Source organism: Strix aluco, chromosome 1 (genome assembly GCF_031877795.1).
Source record: "Strix aluco isolate bStrAlu1 chromosome 1, bStrAlu1.hap1, whole genome shotgun sequence".
NCBI classification, from domain to species: domain Eukaryota; kingdom Metazoa; phylum Chordata; class Aves; order Strigiformes; family Strigidae; genus Strix; species Strix aluco.
Genome location: NC_133931.1, coordinates 55396041 through 55410422, shown reverse-complemented (window position 1 = coordinate 55410422; position 14382 = coordinate 55396041). Strand labels below are relative to the sequence as shown.

At 35.3% G+C, this 14382-nt stretch overlaps 1 protein-coding gene across 4 annotated transcripts in view; it reads left to right on the top strand.

Moving 5' to 3' along the window:
* Positions 1-14382, top strand: part of LAMA1 (laminin subunit alpha 1) — a 101697-nt gene that overhangs the window by 72112 nt on the left and 15203 nt on the right. For all 4 annotated transcript variants that reach the window (XR_012622992.1, XR_012622991.1, XR_012622993.1 and 1 more), the window contains exons 37-49: positions 2030-2240; positions 2482-2598; positions 2688-2851; positions 3981-4119; positions 5362-5455; positions 6715-6831; positions 8409-8591; positions 8903-9057; positions 10696-10839; positions 11656-11789; positions 12030-12180; positions 12720-12844; positions 13820-13970. Coding sequence is in view for 1 of the 4 variants with exons in the window: in XM_074821632.1 (XP_074677733.1) it covers positions 2030-2240; positions 2482-2598; positions 2688-2851; positions 3981-4119; positions 5362-5455; positions 6715-6831; positions 8409-8591; positions 8903-9057; positions 10696-10839; positions 11656-11789; positions 12030-12180; positions 12720-12844; positions 13820-13970 (1885 nt within the window). In the remaining 3 variants the exon portion in view is untranslated. The remainder of the gene's footprint in view (positions 1-2029; positions 2241-2481; positions 2599-2687; positions 2852-3980; positions 4120-5361; positions 5456-6714; positions 6832-8408; positions 8592-8902; positions 9058-10695; positions 10840-11655; positions 11790-12029; positions 12181-12719; positions 12845-13819; positions 13971-14382) is intronic.

Sequence of the window (14382 nt, the reverse complement as noted above, 5' to 3'; positions counted from 1 at the left end):
TCTAGCCCTAATACACATCTCCTTGTTGCTTTTGGCTAGGAGATGTCATAAAACTGTCTCAGTCAATTGCAAGCCCAGGACATGTCAGGTCTGCTGAAGGACATGAGTTATTGTCACTGGAATATGTATCACATAGATTTGCAAATTAAACCAAGACATTTGTTTCAGCATTCTGACCCACTGTTTCAGATTGTATTCCATTCTCTTCATTTGTCCCAAGTTAAAAGCTATTTTAAGATGGCTTTTATATTCATTTTTAATGCTTATTACCAGACTTGGCAGTATCAAACATTGACTGTTCCAACCATCAGCAAAATTTTTGTTCCATCTTCAGAAATACTAAGTATTGCCCTAGTCCACCAAAAGCTGTAAGAATGTTAACACTGGCTTCAAGGGACAAAGATTTAGACCAGAGTGGAATATTTCTGAAAATTTGACTTTATTAAGTGCTTTGAATTAGACAGGATAGAATGTTTGTGTTAGTGGCATGTCTGATTTTGTTCCACAGACTCCTGTGCTTGTCCTTGTGCTGAATATGAAATGGTATAGAAGCTAAATGGACATGAAAATGGACTAGAAATGTACTATTTATTCTTATATTTATTAGGAACTTCAAATAGGTTTTTTTGCACTTACAAAAATGTCTCAAAATGTCCTCTTGCATAGTAACAGAATGTTTTGACTTGCAACATCAGCTTTTGAGCTGTTTATACAAGGCTTTTGTAAAATAACTTTTTCAGTTATAGGCTCTGAAAGTTCTCTGATAAGTATCCTTTGACAGATCGAAGAAGAGAGCTAATAAGATTTATAAGATTGTTCTGCAGAATTTGTCATGCAATGCAGCTCTAAATTCAAAACTGATTTAAATAAGCAGCTTGCTAGTCCATTTTTCAGGGAGCAGAAGTTACCACATGGCTCACAGTGGACTGAGCTTGTGATGACGTATTGTTAAGCAACATCCGTAACTGAGGTCTTTGCCCATTTGCCATGTAAGGCAAAGTTCCACACTGAAATAGAAACCATTACTCTCTTGTAAAATACTTCCATTCTTGTAACTTTTTTAAGGCTATGGCTTCTGAGTATAAGGACTCTGAATTAATAGTTTTAGGAAACACATGCAAATGCACATCTGCTGTTCAATAAGAAAGATGGAATGTGTTTAGCTGTGTATAATTGTGAAATAAACTAGTTTTCGTTTGCTTTGGCTAAAGATCTATATGATTTCAAATCAGATTAAAAGGAACAAACATTTATGTAAAAGTATCATTACAGGAGTTGCAGTGTGCAGTGTATGTGCTGAAATGAAGAGAAACAAAGGAATAGACTTGGAATAGACTTTCAGGATCATTTTCAGTTCAATTTCTTCAATACTTGAAAGTGTTCAAATGGAGATGCAAATATTCCCAAGTAGAACAGCTGAAGTGATTAACAACTGACAAATTTGGGGAGATTTGATATTTCCCAGATAATGTCTGCTACTGATTAAACAAGATAAGTGCAGAGATTTCTCATTTCAGTGTTCATTTTAACAAGACTGTTTTTATATGATATTTAAACTCTTCAGGACTCTCAGGTATATCAGGTCTTTCAGTTCTGGTTACTTGTTTCTTTCCAGTGTTAATCCTCATAATTGATGTTTTGATCCTACATTCAAAACATGAATCACTACAATTAAGATATAGAGCAGTCCCAGAGGAATGTTTCACAGAGATTTTGATGTGGGGGATGTCCCAAATTAAGTCCAAACAAATGTGATTTGTACGAACCCCTTTCCCCTCTGGTCACCATATCAAAGTTTATGAACTGTATTACTGCCTTCTTCCACAGGCAGTCGTCTTTTTGTGTGGTAAGATGAGGCTACCATGTGTATATATGCTATTATAGAAAAAATTATAGAAAAAAAAAATGCAGGCTTTTGGAAGAAGAGGCATTTAAATTAATTTGACATAACCCCATTTTCTCTTCAGGAAATCCATGCCTAAGTTTCTCTTTCACCATTTATTTATTTTCTGATTCCTGTCTTTGTCAGAGCTGCAAAAAAATTGTTGATCCAGGTTCAGAAAGAGTATCTTAAACCCCAGCAGGAGCTTGCTGAACTAAAAAAGGATGCAAGTCAGCTCTTAGCAAAGCACAACAGCAGATTGCAAGATGCCCAGGACCTGGTGAATGAGGTGCTTGCTGACATCAATGAGACCAATCGCTTGTTTCCTCTTATCTCCAGCAACCTGGCAGAGTTAAATGTAAGACTGGACAATCACTGTTGTAGCATAAGAAATATCAAAGATGAAATGGTGTTTAAAAGCTGCTTTTAGACTTTAATAAAATTCTACATGTTTAAACATGTTAATATATGTGATACCTTAAAAACACAAAGAAAACCAGACCCCTGTTCGGAAACTAAAAAATGATTACGTGTTATGTGAACTCATCTGCACTAGCTGACTGTACAGACTACTATAAAACACTTGATTTATGCTACAGGACAAAAAGTTAAATATAAAGGAAGATGAAGAAGTCTCAACCATGCTCGTTAAAGAAGGGAAGGTCCTAGTGAATGCTGCTGCTGCTCTTGCCCAGGATGTAAAGAACTCTACATCTGTAAGTTCTTAAGTTTTAACATTGTCTTGGACACTATCAGGTGTATTTTGCTATTGAAAAAAACAAGAGGAAACCATTTTGTTGTGCAGAACCTGGAGGTCGACCAGGATGGATTAGTCCTATGGAGCACCAAACTGCGACACCACGTGGATGAGCTGGTGCTGCAGATGTCTGTGAGAGGAGTGCTTGACCTGGTATACAAAGCCGAGGACCATGCCACCCAGTTCCAAAGACTTGCAGATGCACTAGAGAGGTGATAAACTCAAGAAATAAGAAATCGGGAGAGATTTACAGCACTGTCAAGATTTTATTTAAATAGGTAGTAGCTTAATCCACTAAAGGAATTCCATGCCCATGGCAGGCGAATTGGACTAGATGACCTTTAAAGGTCCTTTCAACCCAAACCATCCTAGAGTTCTATGATCAATTTTTATTCCCCATTTAATTTGAAGTGCTTTTTACTTTTAATGTAGTGTACCTTTGTTAAACGATATGGAGGCGGTTGATTAGTCTTGCATTTCATGTTGCTGACTTACACAGTACCTAGTGAGTTATTAAATGTCCAGTGAGTATATCATGGTATGGCTTGAAAAGCTTCTGGTCTGTGCATGAATACTTTTTGAAAATATCTCTCTCAATTTCATCAGAAGCTATTTCTACTATGCCTCCATTATTGTTGCGTTCAAAGCATCTTGCAAAAATGAATGGGTTGCAAGTCTTAAATCCACTCAAATGCACTCTTAGAATTTGAAAGTTGTGAAGTCAATCCAGTTAATTCAATGGAAATTAATCTTCTATCGCAGGAATCCTAGAAGGATTGCTGTTTTGTCTTTTAAAGTTAGCAGATATGTGTTAAAAGTTAAATCATATCAGACTGGAAAATTTTACACGTATTTTAAGTTTGAGAACAGAAAATTTTGCTCTAAATAACACTGAGCAACTCTGCTGATTTCACCGCAGCCAGATAAATTCAATAAAGCAAAATTTAATACAGAAAAGCTTTCAGATGCTTGTAATTTCCTCCCTGATTCTGTATTTCTCTACTTTGATTTTGAGCTCCAGCTAGGAACCTGTTTCTGTTCTGTTTAGGCAATGTGATTTGTTTGTTCTAAGTAGCTTTATAAATTGAAAAACTGACCATAAACATAAAGGAACAAAATAAAAAAAACCCAAACAGATGAAAACCTTCTTTGAACTGATTTTTTCAGTTCAAAATAATGAACTTAAAGCCCCTTACACAACACAAAGCAAGGTGTTCTCATTTTTTCAGAGTGCTTCATATATTCTAGAAAGATGTGCATGTTGTAACTGAAGACATGGAACTTAGTGCTTGATTAAGGTACTGTCATGAAAACAGAATTACTTGTTAATTTTCTGTTTAGTGGCCTATCTAAAGTAAGAAATGTGACTCTGAACACAACTGCTGCTGTCTACACCCACTCCAGCGTTAAAAGTGTGATTGAAAGAACAGAGAGTTTGGCGGATGATGCATCTAGAGTTGTGAATGGACCCCTGGATTTAGTAAGTATCAATATTAGTATTTTAATTAATGTCTTATTTTGGAATATTTGTTCTAATTGGTTTTGCACTTGCTGAAATATGAGTCTTCTTGATGGAGTCATGTCCTATCAACTACTATATACTGTATGCTGAGTCTGTACTCAAAGGCAGTAATGGTACCAGATTTCATGTTCTGTTTACCTTGTTTTTCTCTCTGCCATAGTACCATTTTACCTTTTTGTTTGTTTGTTTGTTTTTTTAATGTCTAATGCATGGTTAGCTGGTCTAGACTTGTTTCTGTGAGTGTTTGTATCAGTCATCTGACATACATTCTTGTAGAATTTATGTTTCCTAACTTCTGGCCCTCCCTTCCACCATTGGAATTATTCAACCATCTCCTTATTTGACCTGTCCTTCTTCCATTTCTATCTAGGTATTTCCAACCACAACTATTTTGCTTAGTGGAAGACATTTCATAACTAAATGTATATTTGCATTTCATCTGCCATCCCTATGCCTTGCAAGATTATCAAGGTGCTATTGAAGCAGTAGATTAAAAAGACCTGATCAGTTACCAGTTTAACCATATTACTTTCATATTATTGTGTTTTCCCCGTTTTATCTCTTTCTGCATTTCCCGATTATAAAACCAAGGAAGGAAAGGCCTATGTTTTACAAGTGTTGTGCACATTATGCCTGGAGAAACAAATACGTGACAATGCATTTACATGATAGTGATCAAAATAGTTGGCATTGTTTTGTGAGCTTGTATGTTCTTTTATAGCACTCTGATTTACTAAAGCTTTGTACAGCATGACTCCTTCAAGGTACTTTTCCAGATTTTCCAGCTGAAAAAATGGATTAACAGAACACTTTAAAGACTGGGATTTTGAGATATCTCACTTTAAATTGCTCAGTGCTGGGAATTTTGACTTAGGCCTGGAACTAGAATTTACTGGTGTTCCAAAAGGCTGAATCAGTAGCAGTGAACTGCTGAATCAATAGCAGTGTTCAAACTAGAATTTGGTAGGTTTTGTTTCACAGTCATCTTTTCTTATTAACTCACAAAGGGATTCAGTGTCACATTCTTGGACAAATGATTGCACGTTGTATTTTTTTTTAACCGATACTTAATAAGGTAATAAATAGAATATCTCATAACAAGAACATTCAGTAACTTGAAGTAGACATCCACAGATACTTAAATGTTTTCAGCTGAATTTCTGGTTTTCATATGTGGCAACTGATGTCTGTGTTTTTCAGCCCGAGGAGTCTCTCAGTCTTCTTGGAAAAGAAACTTTACTGCTTAGCTCCAAATTTCAGAATGAAGCTAAAAATCTGAAGAAAAAAAGTGATGGTCAGTTCTTTAGAGTTCACATTTCTGCTTGTATTTCTTTTTCTATATCCTGTTTTGTGGTTGTTTTGTTCTTTCTTTTTAATGTGGTTTTTTGTGTGTGTGTGTTCGATTTTTTTAAATGAACATAAGCTAAGATAAAATACTGTAAATTACTATATATGTCTGTATACATATTTTCATACAATGAAGATTAATGTATTAGAGTCATGTACTATTTTACTTTTTTGGGTAAGAACATAATTTTTCTCTGTAAACATTAAAAAAATTGGCCTTCACTATACCTCATTTACTTCCAAGCAATGCTTTCTTTAAATGGCTGTTTTTCCAGATTTTATGAATTAAATCATTAGAGATTGTGCAGTAGATGAAGAACAAACATAATTCTTAAAGAAATCCATTCATCCAATTTTATCTAATAAATCATGGATTACAAAAGTATGTAGAATGATACATTTAGTAATAATTTTTACTTGTTTTTTCTACACAGCTGAAATACAGTAACAGGCTGAACTTTTTTTGTTCGTCCAAAGTGCCTTTTGACTCAGAGTCCCTCTATAAATTCCAAAATCCTTTTGTTTTTTTATTGCTCCAAAGATTTTGACGAGGCATTGAAGTCTTCACCATGGAAATTCAAAAGCATTTTGAACACAGACTTTGTGTAGGAGCAGAGGCTGGCCCTAAGGGAAATTTTGGACAAAATTGGACAGAAAGTAATGTTTCACAGAGATAAACTGTAACTGTAAAATGGTCTTTGCTTTTTGTACCAATGGCTCTACAAATCTGTATACATTTTATCTAATTCAGATGGATGGAATACATACTGGTTTTGTTCCTTCTGTTCTACATATTTTCATTTCTAGTGAGAGGATTCTGCAAACAGATCACAAATAAATTGAAGCAAAACATTTTTTGGCTCCTGTCAGATATCACAAAAAGTGAAGAACATCATAAAAATTATGAGTTCACAATCATGGAATCATTTTAATTTATAGACTTTCCCTGACTATGTTTCTGCCAATTCAGTCAGATGGAATTAGCCAAAAAGGGTAACTTTGCATGGAACAGTGCCCACAGGAGCTTATCTGTGCATATTGCATTCATTTTGCATTCCTGTTTCTAAAATGCTCTTTCTGTTGAAAAAACCAAAAAAGTTGCATTGATTAAATAAGTGAATGCTTGTTATCCCTATACATAGGATTTGTGCGGGCTGTATGATATTTGTTTATTCATAGAAAAATCACAGTTATTTTTTTCAACAGGCCTTTTATTTGGATTGAATGGGTTGAACAAAAAGGTAGAAAAGATTCAGGAAAGTACTAATAAAATTGTTGACCAGTTTAATGATTCCCTGTTGACACTAAGAGCATTGCCTAATGGTAAGTGAAATTTATATTGACAATCTCCTTATTACAGAACTGTGTAGTACAACTGTAATAAAATCCTGTTCATTGTCTGATTGTAGAGACCTAGCAATAAACTGTACTGAAAACTCATTTAGCCTCCTCCCCTTACAAGGAATATTTTCCATTTTTTTAGTAAACCCATGAAACATAACTAGGTTATCATGTAAGGTCTGTAGTCTGATTCCCATTTCACACTGCTGTAAATCAGGAGGAGCTCTGAAAGCAGTATAATTACACTGATATGAGAAGAGAGTGGAGCCCTAGAATATCTAAGCCCATGTGGGGAGAAATTTATATATGGACCTGTGAGGTTTTGCTTTCTTTTGATACCTTGTTTCAAAATTGTTGTAAATACTGACTTCATTTAACTGATTAAAACATTCTTTCTGTGCTTTTCCAAAACAAAAGAATTCCCTTTTTAAATAAAAGTCATTATTTTGGATAAAGGCAAGACCTAGAGTTCATGGAAACTATTAATAGACAAGATGTCTTTGAAGTTGTGAATAAGAGGGTCTGAAATACTTTGCCAACCTTAATATTTTTTTTTTTAAAAGGTAGGAAAAACAGTCATAAAGACCTCCTGCCTAGATTGTTGGTGGTAAAGAAGGATCCCTGCAGACCTAAATCAGGCCTTTTGTGCCAGCTGCAGCATCTTCCCACTGTTCCGGGCCCAGGGGCTCTAAGGGACAGACTGAGATTCAGAGTGGTGCACTCACAGTATCAGTGATAGTAGCCCAAAGGAAAGGGTGTAATAGACCTTCTGCCCCCTCAGCTTTCTGTAGGATTCAAAACATAAGTCTCAGACTAGTGATTCTGGGTGCCAACACTCATTCAGGGAACTTGAACACTGTGACCCTGATGTATTCATATAACCTCCCTGTTGGGATAGGCAGAATCAAATTCCCTGTTCCTGCGTTCTGTGTCTGTACTGTATTCAGAGCTGGTCATGAAAAATAAAACATTTTTCCTAGAATTCAAAACTTGGATTAATCAAGTCTTTTGATCAAAAGACTTAAAAATCTAAACTAACGAACCTTAATTAATACTGCAGCAAATTCTATTTTTTTTATATATATGTATGTAATATATTTTATTATTATATACCTCTGTGTGTGTGTGTGTATGAACAAACATAACTGCATCTATAGCTATATCCATATCTGTATCACCAGCTTGGGAATATTTACCATGTTTATTGTTCAGGGCCATAGCCGTGGCCATTTTCCAACTTAATAACTGGGCAAGAGAGGTGCACCAGCCTCCTGGCACTCCAGTTTCACAGAAGGTAAACTTCCCACTCTGTAAGCCATGGCGCATTCAACTGTTAAGCAAAGTTAGATCGCAGTAGGTCTTGGTTTGGAGCTCCCCTCACAGTCTGAAGAATACAAACAAACAAAAATATAACTCTTGCTATGAAAGAAATGTAACTGACAGCCTTTCTGGTGTTTTGACTACGTTTGTAACTCTGTTGTAATGAAGCCAGGCTTTTATTACTCCCAAGTATGTATGAAAGCTGTGAATTTTTTTTTAACCTGGGAACCGTGTTTCAGATTCAAGGAAATACATGCTTGAGGTGAAAGAGCTGGCTGTGTCTGCAAACACCAGTGCTGTGGTGGGTTTAAGTCACTTCGGGGATTTCAGTCAAAAGCTGCTGAATACTTCTTCTACATTGTCCCGAGTTAATGACACACTGAGGAAAACTAGTGAACTTATAACTGATTCATCAAAAGCTGGTAAGTTTGCTGCTTCATTGCTCTTTCGAAATGTCACTGCTTGCAGAAGCAGTACTAATACTCATTTTTAATAGACATTAAATATGAGTCTGATGGACTGAAAGTTTCTTCTTAATTCAATAAAAATGTGCTAACTTTTTAAAAGACCTCTAGAGGAGTCACATGGGATACCCTTAAGTATGCATATTCCTTACTGATGTTTAAAATTGCTGAAAACAAATCAGAAACAGGCCACCTTGGCTAAGTATTTTAACAATGAACAGTATGTTTCTCTTTCAACCTGCCTCAACATTTCATTTATGTTTTGGCAGCAATCACAGCTGAAAAACAAGTTAAAGAAGTCGAAGCACAAGCAAGTCTTTTATTGGATAGACTGAAACCTTTGAAAATGCTAGAGGAGAACCTGAACAGAAACTTGTCTGAAATTAAAGAGCTCATCAGCCAGGCCCGCAAGCAGGCAGCATCTGTAAGTTTTATCATCCCAGACTTAACTGGCTTTACTTTTAACAGGAAAGTTCTCTGAGATTAAGAGCCTAAAATTTACTGTTAAAGTACCTGGTTGTTCCAAGAACACTGACTAATGCTAAAAGCAAGGCTCTTTTAGCTTCCAAGTTTCTTGCTGTGTTTGTAAGTTTGTCAGAACAGCAAGACAATAATTTATTTACTATTTCCTTTTATTTCCTATAAAAATAATGAAATACAGTATGTCAGAAAACAATCACAGAAATATTTTAGTGAGACAGAGACAAGTGAGGGGATGGTGCTGCCATTATTTTTAGGACAAGATGTTAATTTCTAAGCTTATTTTAGAGATTGATGTGGGGTGCCTCCATGTAACAAGTATCATTACAAATTTTTTAACAAGAGTGTTGATTCTATCAATAAATTTACCATCTCTGCCATGCATCCAGAATACTTTAAGACAAATAATATACTTGATTTTAAATCTCTGCTCCCCACTTAAAGAGAACAAAAGTGAATCAAGTGTACTATGGGCCTCATTAAACTGTGAGGGAAATATGAAAATTACTTTGCAGTCAGTAATTTTTGGTATGCCTTTGGCTTTAGTATGGGTGTGTTATTGTAAGGTTTTAGGGAGGTTTTGTTTTAAAAAATAGAAGGCTTTCAGTTCTTTCTGTAAATGTCCTTAATTATATAGTTATTGCTTCTCTGTCACAGTCTACTGAAGCTTAATGAATCCACTGCAGAAAAGAGGGAGTAGTATTTTCTGAAGTGTCATAAACCACAGAGGTTCCTGGCAGGGTGAGAAGAAACACTAGCAAAATCTCCTTTTCCAATTTTGAGAATTTGTTCTGGTTTTTTGTAAACATTTACTATGGGAGAGAAACCTTATATATCTGTATCTATGCACATGCGCACTCATGTGCTTGATGTATTTAGTTGTTACAGACATATTCAGTGACATTGATGAAGTTAAGGCTTTTCTGTTGTCAAAATGGGTTTTCTGTTATTACACTGCCAAGCTCCTTGGAGTTTGTCTACATTTAGCTTGAGTTGATGTCCTATCAGTATACAAGACAGTGTTCAAAGAAGTTAATGGTATGACAACAGGAATATGACTTTCTCTACATAAATCTTTAAAAAGTGTAACTTGTAATATATTCACAAATGTATTTTTTGAATAATCATGTAAACTGTGTTGTAAAACCCGAACTATTGCAGACTGGCTGCCTTTTAAATTTTTTTCTCTCAACATAGACTAGAAATTGTGGTGGTTTTTCTTCCCCAAAGGTTTTGAATTTCTGTATCTTTATTTTCTGATATTATTACAGTGGTTTTTACTGATATATGGGCTTCTGGCCCAACTTTGTTATTTTCTGAGGTATCTGAATAGTTTAATGTACAGGCTTTGAATTGAATGAATGAATTATGACAGATTTCATTCTTTTTTCTTTGTAAATCTCTTTGTCAAGTGATACCTAGGAAATTGCTAAGACCTAACTCAGGTAACAATACTTAGATTGCATGAAAGTATCTCAGTAAATGGCTTGCACTTGTTGGTCAGAAGCTAAGTCCATATTCTAGAAATATGTGCTGTGTACACTGAGACTTGTTTAAATTCCCTTTCCTCCTTTCCCCCCAGATTAAAGTTGCAGTATCAGCAGACAGAGATTGCATTCGTGCCTACCAACCCCAAATTTCATCTACAAATTACAACACCTTAACACTCAATGTGAAAACTGCTGAACCAGATAACCTCCTTTTCTACCTGGGTAGCAATGGAAAGGTAAGTTTCTGGCATACATTTACTGAAGGTGATGGTAGTCAAATGTTTTAAATGACCATATATATATATATGTTTTTTCCTACTTGACTTCAAACTAAATATCCAAGTGAGGCCCCTCACAGACAAAGGTGTTCACTTGAGGTGGAAATGTTTTTGTGCCTTAGATGATTCCAGAGATCCTCAACGGTAGAGAATAAAAGCACCTGATTCCTTAGCATTGCCGCTTGGCCATGTCATGAAACTCCCCCTTCCTTTTCCCATGCTGTGCATTATCCTCATGGAGTGTAACACTCTGTGATGCTTCCATATAACATGCTGGAGTATTTCAAGCAATTTGCCTGTTATCACAGAGCAAGTACTTTAATTTGGCCCTCATGAGCATGGTGCATCTGCCCACTTGAAAAGGAGCATGATGGCTCACTGTCACTTTGCCCTCCTCTTCCTTCTCTCTGTAATCTTAAAAAATGCACACCTATTAGGTCCTTGTGGCACGCTATCATGTGATAGTACTTTTTCACAGACTGGTAGATCACTTCACATACACTCAGAAGTGCGTATTTCTATATGTCTACATATGTGTGTACATCACATGTTTTTATGTATGTATAAAGAAAGCATTCAGCTACTTGTATATAAGCTGAGTTTTTTGGTTTCATTAAAAGTAAGATGAGTGAAAACTTACTGGGCCTTATTTTGCTAAAAGTTGAGTCCAATAATACGGGATGTAGGGACATGACTCTGGAAAGTCTTTCTCAGTGTAACATATTAACTGCACGTTTGATGCCACGTATTAGAATAAGCCCTGCTGTTTTTCAGACAGACTTCCTTGCAGTGGAGATGCGACGTGGTAAGGTAGCTCTTCTTTGGGATTTGGGCTCTGGGTCAACAAGAGTGGAATACCCTGATTTTCAAATTGACAACAACAAATGGCACAGAATACATGCAACCAGGTAATTGAAATGAGGATGGCATAAATGTTTGATAGCATTGATTTTTTTTTTTTTTTAAATGAGATGGCTGTATTTAGAAATGTCTGGATACTTAGTGAGTGAACTTGACATAAACAACACAAACCATCTAAGTTTTCCAGTGACAAGATTTTTATTGCCCTTAAAAAAGAGAAGCCAATAACATGTGTTGATTAAGCCTGGTGATTTCTAAAACTATTTATTAGTATTTGTACTTGGCAGGTTTGGAAAAACAGGTACACTCAGCATAGAGGAAATGAACTCCAATCAGAAGCCTTCATCTAAATCTGCAACCTCTCCGGGGACAGCGAGCATACTGGATGTTAACAAATCAACCCTAATGTTTATTGGAGGACTTGGAGGGCAAATCAAGGTTAAATTCTGAGATCATCATTCTGTAAAATATTTTTATCATGTTTGAGATATATTTTTGATTTAGAAATAATTGCATGAATTGGTTACTTCATCATGAAATGCCAGGTACTCTGAACATAAAGCAAAGATGCTCTAAGGATGTTTTAGTATCCTGAAGTTAATTTTCCCTGGAAATTTTTGCATAAAATGTTAACCAGGACAGGCTGTGTGTGCATACATGATACACAGACATTACACAATTAATTTGTTTTTTCATTTCCTTCTTCCACTGCTTTTAGTTTGCCATTGTTATTCATGCCGTGAGGTGTGTAAGTAGGTCAAGGACATAGTTATTTTACTTTTTTACTTGCTGCAAAACTAATTATTATAATTTAAATTATAATTGTTAATAGTTTTGCTTAAACGTGTTGTTCTTTTATTATGATTTGTATCTAACAATGTTAGAGTTCAAGGAAAACAACCGAGCAAAAATTTGGCTGCATAATTTTCAGTGTACTTAACATTAATTGTCTTCATGAAGTATTTCTTGTCTTGCAGAAATCACCTGCTGTTAAGGTGACCCATTTTAAAGGGTGTATGGGAGAGGCATCCCTAAATGGCAAATCTATCGGTCTTTGGAACTACATGGAAAGAGAGGGCAAGTGCAGTGGCTGTTTTGGAAGGTATTTTGTCTCACTCTCTTTTTTTTTTGTAACAGATGTAGAGTAATTTACATCTGTAATATATATTTCTGTGCTAGCTAAAACTAACGAACTCAGATAAATTGCAGTGTTTCCTTGATCATTAACTTACAGTTCTGAACACAATAATCTGAATGTGCCAGTAGTGTCAAATAATTTAATTATATGGAATCTTGTCACTTATTAATCACTTTCTCAGGGAGTTCTATTGCTGTGGTCTATTTTGTGCATTGAAAGTAGGGACTGCCAGTGAACCCGACTATTTTGGAATGTTAGCTTTCCAGTAATTTCCAGCAAGACAAATTTATTCTTTCCTAGGATAAGAAACAGTGTAAAGCACTCTTATAAAAAAAACCCATAGCAAAACTGTAACCACTGAGCTTGCTACCGTTCTTGTAATTATTGTGAAAGGGGGTTTCAGACTGTACTATTTTTATATTTAAGGAATTGAAAAGAAATATGCTTGACCATATTCCCTTTTGCAGAATGTTTCACACAGAAACAGCAGAGGGTGCTGCTTGATTGTGACATTTTTTACAAGTATTATATTGCAGGGAAAGGGGCTAATAGAACATTTATTGTAAGTGCAATTATGCGAAGCATTTTGATAAATGGATGACATGTTTTAAGTAAGAGGGTGTATGTTGTAACAATTATTTTTTCCCTTAAGAAATCATTGGGTTTTTTTCATACATCAGGGAAGAACATATTTTATCTTGTATACATCCTTCCCCATGGCTAAATCATGTATTGTGAGATTCAATCATGAAAGTGGCCTTTGGCTGGAATCCTTCAGTTATGCATAACATCAACATTCAAGTCTCTTTCCACACTTAATAATTATACTGCCTGGGGACTGCACCAACTGATCTAATTTTTCTTATATTTCATATAAAAATTACTTGAAAACCACAAATTTTCAGTTAACATTTTTAACTGTGTTTTCTACTTCTGTAGCCCACAGGATGAGGACACTTCATTCCATTTTGATGGCAGTGGATACTCGGTTGTGGAGAAGGCACTCCGCTCAACAGTGACTCAGATAATAATATTTTTCAGTACCTTTTCACCTAATGGGCTGCTTCTGTATCTCGCTTCAAATGGCACTGTAAGAAAATGGATCAGATTCTTAAGCTGTCAAAAACTATGTTTAGATCACTTGATGGTTTCTTTCTTCGTTATTTTTCAGCTTACATCTATTAAAACAAATTATTATCTTTGTATAGCTTATCATCAGTGATTGACAGGATAACTCTTTAGAGCAAATATTCACATATAGTAAAGGCAAAATTAAGCAATGAAAATAATTCTCTATAATTTCTTTTAATTTTAGACTAAAATTAATGATTATTTAACTAAAGACAAGAAACAGTAGGGGCAACAAACTATTTTTGTTCAATTAGAGGAACCTTTGCAGAATGTAAAATCTTCTGGAACTGAGCTTGCAGAAGGATAATAAAATATTGAATAGGCATATTGAATTAAATCCATAAGATGGGAATTCAGTAAACAAATAAATT